General features: G+C 43.5%; 1 protein-coding gene across 2 annotated transcripts; it reads left to right on the top strand.

The window, feature by feature from the left end:
- Window positions 1-218: 218 nt before the first annotated feature.
- Window positions 219-10,039, top strand: alpk1 (alpha-kinase 1). 2 transcript variants are annotated; one of them, XM_020711851.3, is made up of 14 exons: window positions 219-387; window positions 585-776; window positions 1,403-1,557; window positions 1,632-1,830; window positions 2,569-2,628; window positions 2,713-2,799; window positions 2,875-2,951; window positions 3,479-3,574; window positions 3,655-3,762; window positions 5,335-6,814; window positions 6,906-7,068; window positions 7,139-7,301; window positions 8,827-9,013; window positions 9,091-10,039. In XM_020711851.3, the coding sequence occupies exons 2-14, from the start codon at window positions 677-679 to the stop codon at window positions 9,288-9,290; spliced, it is 3,075 nt and encodes a 1,024-aa protein (XP_020567510.2). In that variant the 5' UTR covers window positions 219-387; window positions 585-676; the 3' UTR covers window positions 9,291-10,039. The 2 variants fall into 2 exon arrangements, with proteins under 2 accessions (XP_020567510.2, XP_011486112.2); XM_011487810.4 differs by having other exon boundaries at window positions 6,903-7,068.
- The last annotated feature ends 301 nt before the right edge of the window (window positions 10,040-10,340 follow it).

Here is a 10,340-nt window from a genome sequence, read left to right as displayed (position 1 = left end):
CAAGTCCCTAATTAAAAAAAACATCCTGTTTGAAGCATCACTCTTGTCACATTCTTGGTAAATATTAGATATTTTATTTTGAAAATAATCAGCTGTTTCTGATTGCCTGTCTCATTTTTATCGTTTTAGATGGTTCTCACTCCCCTTCCTTTAACAAATCTTATGCACAAAATACAACAGTAAAGCACTAAATTCCGACGGCATTGAAAGCAGCACTTGGAGGACCTGCCCCACCAGGAAACGCAGAGAACCAGTTTGCCCTGCAGACTTGGAGAGTTTACAAACAGCGTTTCAACAAGTCAATCAAAAACCTTTTCATGTTAACCTCAGGTGTTCTTTGGTTCTGATTCTGGTTCTTTGGACTCGATTTCCGGTTTGGCATTAAAGGTAAAGTGTTGGGCTCTGGTCATAAACCTCATCGTGACCTGTGTCCTCATTAAAAACAGTAAAGTCTATTCATGGATGTGATTTGCTTCCACTTTGGAATAAAATAAATGAAAAGCATTAAAAAGTTGATGCTGGTTCTGGTCGATTCAAACCCAGAAGCGCTGATCTGAGTTGCCTGTTTGAACTTTGACATGAAGGTTGCTGCTGGTGTGGACTCTCCTCTGCGGCGGTGGTTGCGTAACTCCGCGGGATTCCCGTCCGTGCGTGTCTTCAGTGGCGCGTCCGTGGAATGGAGGTGGGGGATTTGCTGTCGGAGTGCGCCAAGTGCGCAGCTGTGCGCTGCGCGCCCATCAGCCAAGCGCGCAGACTTCACTTCTGCAGCTGCAGAGGTGAGACGCGCGGGGGCGCGGCCGCGTCGCTTTTGGTCGCCGTGACGTCGAAACTGCGGATGAGATATGATAAATGATTCTGGGTTACCTTAATGACATTGTAGACAAAGATTGTATCTTTATCACACAGATGTTTTTATTATTAGCAAAATTCTATATTCATAAAGCCAAATGGTCAAACTCCAAACCTAAATTCCAGATTTTTTTGAATCAGTACTGTGACATTATCAAACAACTGCAAAACCAAAAGGCAAGTCGAACTCATTTGATTTTTGAAAAATGTACCATTTATTAAACCTCAAAGCTTTTTGAATTGATGTTTCTTTTCTCATATTGTATATGTATGTGTATATATACAAAATTTTGTTTTCATATTTTAGTTTTTTTCTGCAATGTGGACACATTGCAGTAACCCCTGAGACATTTACCATGCCGTTTTATTATGTTGTCAATAAATTCTGAAAAAATAAATAAATAAAAAAGAAGGTTTGTGTTTGCGCAGATGCATTTGTGATGCGTCACGGAAAAATGAGGTTTCTAAGGCCATCATGGCCATCACGGCAGAAGGGTTTTCCTCCTGACAGAGTTTCATGGACCTGAACGTGTCGTCACGTCTTCCTCCGTAGACTCTCTGAGCGCAGAGCTGGCCTCTCTGCTGCAGGAAGCCGTGGACATGAAGTGGCCCTTCGTTCCAGAGAAGTGGCAGTTCAACCCGGCCATTGGTGCAGGTGACAAGACCAACCTGAGCGAGCTCATCCGTGACCACCTCCCCAAGCTGCTGGTAAGTTTTACCTCTGGAAATGAGAGGAAAGACCCCCCCCCCTAGCCTGTATTCCACATCCTCTGTTCCTCCAGGCTCTTCTAAAGGCCTCCATCATGGTTGATGAAGCTCCCACAGCTCTTGCAGTCATATTCTTGGTGGACCGCTTCCTCTACTGGACGGACCAGTCCAGCCAGCTGCTAAAGATCGCCCGGCTGCTCCACAAAGCTCATCCGGAGACGCCCATAGCCCCCCAGTTGGTCATACGGCAATCCAGGGTGTATCTGAACTCTGGTATGTTGTCTGGCTCCACCTCATTGCCTGATGCGCACATCTCATGAGTTCCTCTGATCTGGCAAACATTGGAGCCTGAACATCTACACCATGCTTCTAATGCTACGTACTAGCCGGGTTTTTGTTTTTACACGCATTCTAGAGCGGGCATGTAGCCCATGCTGTTCACACTGGACAAGCAGGGAGGGGCTTCTTCTTCTTTTTCATCGGTTTACTAGTGCATGTCCACCACTTACAGCTGGATGGGGTTTGATGAGAAATGTCATAGCAAATCTGGTGAATCTCACTCCAGGTTTTTTCTTTCACAGCTCTATTCCCATATATGAAAGACTTGGTGTCATAGATTTCTGTCCAGACACAAACCGCGATTATTCTCCTTCGTGACCAATTTTCAAATGGTTGACACTTTGCTGAATTAAATGGGACGCCATCCATACCTCACTACCAAATCTGAGTCCCTGATTGGTCAAAGGTGGTCCTGCTTTCCTTCAATGGCTCCACGTTTGGTATGTAGAACCCAGAAATGGTCGTAGAAACCTGCGTAGCTGCCTGTTTTGAGGGCGTGAGCACATGGACTTTTCACTGGACGTGGTCGCTTGCTTGCGCCTTGCGGAGAGCAGAGGGAACGTAGCTGATCTACAGACACCAAAGCTTTGGCAGTGTTCAGAAGGAACTTTAGCTTCGTACATTTCATCATGCAGAGATGAAAAAAGTGAAAGTCTTGATCATTTTCTGCAGGAAAACTGCAAAAGGCCGAGTTCATCCTGAGCAGTTTGATCCAGAATTGTGGAACAACAGGTAGCTTCCTTCATTTGTCTCTCATAGCTTCTTTTTACTGAAATTAATGAATAATTTCTCTGAAAAACGTCTTCTTGACATCAGGCTGTTGGACCTACCGGTCCGAGAGCGACAGGGCCCTGGTGCAGGCTGTTAGCGTTCAGGTCCGGGGAACGCTTCTGCAGAAGCTGGGTGAGATCTTTGATTCATTTTTGTGGGGGGGTTTTAAAGCTTATTGTTGCTTAATTTTGCTGCTCTTGTTTTTAGGGCTGTGGCGCGAAGCCGCAGAGCTAATCTGGGCTTCTCTGGTCGGCTACTACGCTCTTCCTCAGCCTGACAGGAAGGTGACCCTGATTCTGCTGCTTCTGTTTTAAACTGAAAGCCTGTGGAGGGATATTTATGCCACCAAATTACACACGAAACTTTCTAAGTTGAAAATGAAAATATAAAATATTTCCTTTCAAATTTCTTTATTTTTTGCTTTCAAAAAATATTTTTACATTTAATCACAGATACAGGACTGAATATGTGATGATAAAAATGACAATTTGATTGGTTCGAATCTGGACCAATCAGAAAGCTGTTTGATGGCAGCTTTGTCCCGCTGTCATGAAACTTATGTGAGCAAAATCAAAGAGAGGAAAAAAGCGAGATGAGACACAACTTATGCCAAAACATTTGTTTTGCAAAGGCAAAACTATTTTTTTAAGGCAAAAAAAAACTTTGGAAAAGAAAAATATTTGGAAGCAAAAACAAAAATTTGAAGGCAAATATTCAATATTCTCATTTGCACCTTAGAACATTTTGTGTGCAACGTCGTGGCATAAATATTACTCCATACAAGCCCTGTAACCAGTACCACTTCTTTCAGGGCATTGGGACGTCCCTCGGTATCCTGGCCAACATTTTAGTGTCAATGAACGATGAAGACTTCCATTCTTTCAGGACCAACCCAGACATCCATTTTGTGAGTCTGTTGTTGAGTGGATCTTCCTGGGTTTGGCATTAAGACAGATGCTGATTTTTGGTCCTTTCTGTCGTTTTTAGCAACGAATACTTGGAGACGAGCGACATCGTCTTCTTTCAGCTGCACTGGCAGCCAAGATGGCGGTGATATCCAGTCAGTACACTTCCCTTTATGTGCTGACCAACGTGGTGAGTTTCTCTACATAGTTTTAAAAAACACGTTTTGCTCACAATAATTAAAGAAAAAGAAAAAAAAATCAAATAGAAGATTTTTTTTTTTTTGCAGTTTAGCCCAACGACTTTTACAAAATCAATAAATGCAGAAAAACATGCACACACTCATGCATGACCATAAATAAAATACAAGGAAAACTAAACCAAAAATATGTTTAATTACTTAAAACTAATCAAAATAACTAAACAAGGTCTGTTTTAGGTAAACTAAGAATAGAAAACCATGAATGAACCTATAAAAAAAGTCTTTTATTTTAATGTGGTCTCTCTTTATGGTTCCTGGTTAGAAGAGGAGCTGCTCAGTCAAGTAAACGTGTCCAAAGAAAAAAAAGAAAAACTCAGGGCCTGTCAACAAATGTTCAGTGCAAAAAGACCTTTATGTAGATGTGCAAAAGAGCACACACAAAGATGGACGGGGAGGATGCTGAAGGATTGTTACGAGACGATAGTCTTGGTTGTGCTTTGTAATGTAATTTTGAGATTATAATACATAGTGCATCAAAGTTTAAACCATTAGTGTAATAAAAAGTAAAAGGGAGTTTCTAACTATTCTGTTTCTAATTATTCCTAACAGTAGATAAAATATCTTGTGACTTCTGTCACAGAACTACTTCTTCTGATAATTGGGACTTTTTTCCAAAGGGCAAAGGTCAGGGTTGTTACTGCTGCTGCTGTGACATACGATCATCCAAAAAACCACATTCTATCAGGAATAAAGCCGCTGTGCTGCTCTATCTATCTATCTATCTATATATATATCTGTCTGTCTGTCTGTCTGTCCCTCCCTCCCTCCCTCCCTCGCTCTCTTGCTCTGTCCAAATGTGTCCGTGTCACAGACATGATCCCTTCTGTTGACTTAAAATTACCGAGAAAAACGCTGGAGGTCGCTCTATTGACCAGTTTGAAATGTTTGTTTATCGTGTTTGTGAGTCTGTCGTCACGATAATATCGGGTAGAAGGTGAAGTGTGTGGGTGACCTTTCTGGACTTACGGTAAAATCCAGGTTTAAAAGCTAAATATTTAACTCTTGTCCAAATATGTGATTTGGACTTCAATGCTTATTTAACCAATTCAGATTTAGTTACAAAGCTTAAATGTTTACTTTGGAAAATAAGTATATAAGTCAGATATTAATATTTAACTTCCAAGCAAAATGTTTAAATTATAAAATTAATCTTTAGTCTTTAAACTAAATACATATAAAACAAACTAAATAACCAAAAATATTGCTGTTAATATTTGACTGTCTCACTTTACAATCAGCCCCCCCTTAATATTTCATTTTAGGATTATCAGTTTTAGTTCACATAATTCTTAATTACACCTTGTATGTTACATTTCCGCATCACTGGTATAATAAATTCAGGTTATTTCTTTGAGACATTTTTAAGTTCCTACCTTTGTTTTAGTGGGACTAATTTTAGTGTAACAATCTCTGAGAAAGTGAAGAGTAAAAAAAGTAAAGCATGTGATTTTGGCTGTCTGATCATCATTTGGTAATGTGGTGTGGTGGTCTTTCCTCTCCAGACCGCTCAGGGGACGTGTTTGTTGTCCTACAGTTTCTCCCTGGATTGCCCAGACTCTCAGAGGAAGTCCTTCCTGCAGCAGGCACGAGAGGCGTTTGCCATCGGCCTTCTCACCAAAGCAGAGGACCAACTGGTCACCAGCCAGCAGGAGCTGCACACCTTTATCAAGGCCGCCTTCTCCATCACCGTCACCCACAGATGGCTCGGCGGCTCCCATGAGGCGGTGCCCAAAGCAAGTCAAGCGTGCCAGGAGGCTTTGGCACTTTTTTATCAATACTGCAGAGCCAACGATGAGGACAAAGACGGCCTCTGTGCCGGAATCATGCATCGGGTCGCTGAGGTTAAGCTACTGCTGGGCGTGGTTCCCTTCCCCAATTCAGATAAGGGGTCTTTCATCCCTGACCGCTACAGAGATGTCAATGATTCCTCTGTCAGTTTCACCCTGGAGGATTTCTCAAAGATTCTGCTGAGATTTCAGAAGTATCACGCGTCGGTGTCTGAGGCCGCCGCCTCAGTTGTGGAGACTTCAGAGAAGACGCACAGACTGTGTTTAGCTGATCTGGGAACAACCATTGAGGCGTCCAGGCCAGAGGGCAGCGCTGAGGCAGCGGGGGCTCTGTGCAGCAGGTCCCTGCATCAGAAAGCAGAGTTTCCCACCACCTGTGAAAGCGCTGACACCTCTTCCTGGCAGAAGCTGTCCATGAGCAGCTCCTCTCAGCTCAGCGGCAAAGGAGACGAAGCTGACGTGAGCAATGAGAGCTGTGCTCCCACTGAGGCTGATGAAGACGGCCCAGCCAGTTTACAAGCTGCTGACAACTCCAAAGTACGTGGCTTTGGTGTCGCCTCAAATGCAACATCACCCAAAGCTTGTGGTGATCCTGAATTAGAAGAGGGGGGGATAGAGACAGCTGATGACGTTGGGGAGGCAAACAAAACCTCCGCCCGTGAAGAGGCTCCACTGTCTCTGTCCCAGCTGATGCTCCAAACAACATCCGGCTCCCTGGACGACAGTCTCAGCTCCCAGTATTCGTGGGAAAAATTGTCAGCCGACCAGTCAAGTTATCCATCCAAAGCAGGAAGGAGCCAAACCAGCAAGACTCCAGATTCGGATGAGAGTTTCTTCATCATGGAAACACACGATTGCGATCTTGTTTCCAAATCAAAACCTCAGAGGAGCTTCGAAGCTCAATCAAAATCTCCAGAAGCCTCTTGCAGGCCTCCCCGGCCCATCCCAGATACATGCATTTCCTCAGAAAGCTCATTTGAAATGCTTGTGGGGAGTGAAGGCAGCAAGGCGGCTTCTGGGCCCCTCAACCCCAGCTGCCACAGCTGCCTGAACCCCAGCAAAGCAGCAGCGACCCCAGAGTTGTCCCTGCAGGACTACCAAGCGCTACTGGCTGGAGTTTGCCATGCATGTCTGCTCAGGAGGCTGCAGTTCGATGAGAGAACATTCAGACTCCACCAGCTCTCTGCAGCTCACGGTACGTCTGTTTGCTGGGGTGGAGCACGCCAAACTCTTCCTTTAATAACGCCAAACTGAGAAAACAATCATGTTTATTTTGACACCAGCAGGTGCTCTTCACTTAAAGTTCTCCAAGGAAGCAGGACTGTGGACTGCCAGAGAGACCTGTGTTTACATTGGGACACCCATTGAAATGAATGGCAAACCGCTGCAAGGCAGTCAGAGGGAAGCCATATGGGTCCAGTTCTTACACCAGGAGGAGAGGCTCAGCAGGTCTGCAGCGACAAAAGTCCATTCATGCCGATTTCAAACCTGAAATGCTCATTTCTACTGTTGTCTGTAGTTATGTGGGGAAAAACTACCTGAAGCCAAGTGGAATCCAGTTACACCTGAACGACGTGGAGAGGCAGATGACAGCGCAGTACTATGTGACTGAGTTCAACAAGAAGCTGTATGATAAAAACGACATGGCACAGATCTTCTACATCCCTTCAGAGGCTCTGCTGGTGAGGCGCCGCCGATTCAAATGCTCCAATCTATTGACTTCTCTTAGAGATGGAGGGTGGAGCTTCAGGGTTCAATGAGTGCAGAATGTCCTGCAGCAAATGGTGCAATTTCACTGCTAAAATTGGATTTTTACCAGAAGTGCATGCACTTGGAGCCATGAAAAGGTCAAATTTATATACAAGATAAAAGCTTTATTGTCACCCGCCCTTCATACAAATGCATGACAGGCTAAGTGAAGTGGTGTTTCCTACCATGAGAGTGAAAGTTAAAAACATTAAAATAAAATGCTAGATTAAAAAAAAGATAAAGATACTATTAAAACACCAATAAATCAGAGAACTCTCCTGACCCCCAACTACCTCAACCACCAGTCAAAAAGTCCATTCACAAATGTCTGGCAAATAGTGAAACAGCAGCTGCGTTTTCATCACACATGTGCACAAAACTTTATCAAAATTCAAGAAATGTTGAAAAAAAAACACAATTTTGCAATTAAACTCATTCCAGACAGACCAGGGATCTGTCCAGGATGTCCCCTGCCTTCGCCTGCAATTGGGAGGGATAGGCTCCAGCAGCCCCGTGACCCCAAAAGGGATAAAACATAACAGGAATTGAATGAATCAATAAACTGATTACATTAAATCATAATTATGTGAAAAAACACAAACCAATTTACACATTAAGTCATTCAGAAACATGGCAACAATACTTTGATTGACAGCAGAGCCATTAATATTTCTGCCACGGGTCTAGCGCTCATCATCTATCAAAGGAGGCGTCTTCTTCAGGCCATGGAGCGGCGAGCTCTTTACACGTGGGAGGGGCTACAGATGAATCCATTTTGGGAAATGGTGATTTTCAAGAGGAGCTGTGGATCCAACAATTCCACATGACCTCTGGTGGCGCCTGCGCTATGGCACCCAAGGCCGCCACTTCCTACCAATAAGCTCATTGTCATCTGGTTGTTGGTCACATGACTCGTGTAATTCCCAAAACGTGTTTGTGTTGGAGTTTTTCTAAATATTTCTATTTGGAAACGCCTCAAAAATCACCTCCTTCAAGCACAAAACTTATTTTCGATAAATTAAAAAAAAATTGTCGTGTTTGCATTAGGAAATTTATTATCGCCAATCCAATTTAAATAATTACATGGAAAATAGAAACATAGCTACTGACATCCTTGTTGTTGATTTAGGTTTTGTTGTTTAGTAATCTAACAGCTTGTGGTAAAAATCAGTCTGAAGGTTGTGCTCTTTAAGCTTCTGTTGTTTGATAACAGTTGTTAATACTTATGGAGAGGGTATGAAGAGTCCTCGGCTATTGCCAGGACTCTGTTCCTGCAGAGGCTCTTAAAGAGATCGTGAACTGACCAATTCTCTCGAAGGCTTTTCTGTCTGCTGTACTGCAACCAGAGAACCAAGTGGACCTCAGTGTGTCAGAACGCTCTCCATGCTCTGGTCCTTATTTCAAAGAAGCCCTTTTTCAAATGAGTGTTTTTCTAAACGTCTTCTTCTGGTTAAATAGATTCTGAATGGAAAAGAGATTGTGGGCTGCATCACAGTGGAGCCGTTCATCCTCGGGAACTTTGTCAAACTGACCAACAACACCGGAAAGAAGGAAGAGCGCCTCAGTGCAACGAAATACGGCATCGCCTTTGGTCACTTCACGTACCTGCTCTCTAACTGCCAGGAAGTTGTTGTAGACTTGCAAGGTGCGACTGAAGTTTGAGCAGCGGCTTCATCGAGCTTTTTTCCTCTCTCTCACTGCATTTGTGTGCTCTTTTCTCAGGATGGGTGACAGCAAACGGCAAAGGTCTGACCTACCTCACCGACCCTCAGATCCACTCCACCAGGACGCGCAGAGGCACCTCAGACTTTGCTGAGCGCGGGATCCGCCTCTTCCTGAAGGACCAGCATGGACCAAAATGCAACGAGATATGTCAGCTGCTTAAACTTCCACCATTGGACCCTCAGACGGCTCTGCTGTAGACATTTTCAGAACCGTGGTTAAATGAGCAACTGTCCCTTTGATTTGAATTCTGCTTAATGGGGGAGCCGAAACTTAGAGCAGCGGTCCCCAACCTTTTCAGCGTCACGAACCGGAATGACAACACACAAAGTTTTCACGGACCGGTCTTAAAGAAGTAGGCGGAGAACTATTTTAACAATGCTACGAAGGAGGTACAGACGCGTGACAAGACGAGGCGTCATCATCCTCTCCCCTTCCCACACTCATGGTGCAAAACAGAAGTACTGTTTATTACATGTAGCTTTCTTTATTTTGGAAGTGGAAGGCTCCTCTAATGTCTCCTGGCTGGGAGTTTTCACCCTTGGCAAAGAAACTTTCCAAAGATTTTTGTTTTTTCCTCATTTTGCTAGCTCCTGGGTTTTATTTTAGCGGTAACAGATCACATGACTGATAGTGACAAAGACGGATGTGACAGAGAATTGGGCAATTTCCCAAAATAAAACATCTTTCAGATTCCGAAATAAATGAAACAGAAGTAATGTCATGTAATGTCATTTATTCTTTCAGTGCAGCCCAGAGACACATTTTGGGAGTTTTCAGGGATGGGAAGTCAGCCTCCGGAGGGCTCTTCTTTAATCTTTGCTTGGGATCCTTAACCTTATAGATGGCTCCTTGATGGAAGATTTGTGGATTAAAAGAAAAGATCGCTGACTCTCAAAATTATGTGCAGATTGGGGTGATTTTGTAAAAATAAATGTTAAAAAAATAATTTCACTATTTGAAAAATCTTTTGTCTTTGTAATTAAATATTAGTCTTTGGTGATCCATGCGTGATATTCGTAATTTATGAGCATTTCCTGCGTTCGTCATTTATCGATGTGCGCAGATGTCTGTCGAGGGTTTTTACGTGAATTCAGTTTGAGCTGCTCAGAATTTCTGGTCGGTTGAGAACCCCACAGTTTACGGATATATCGACCCGTTGGCCAAAGCCCTCTACAAACATCTGTGCACATCGACAAATGACAGATGCAAGAAACACTTATGAATTACACACATGTATCAGGGAAGAT

Source organism: Oryzias latipes, chromosome 18 (genome assembly GCF_053564925.1).
Source record: "Oryzias latipes strain Hd-rR chromosome 18, Olatipes_Hd-rR_3.1".
Lineage (NCBI taxonomy): Eukaryota > Metazoa > Chordata > Actinopteri > Beloniformes > Adrianichthyidae > Oryzias > Oryzias latipes.
The sequence above is the reverse complement of the archived record's forward strand: the minus strand, read 5'-3'. Positions and strand labels throughout refer to the sequence as shown.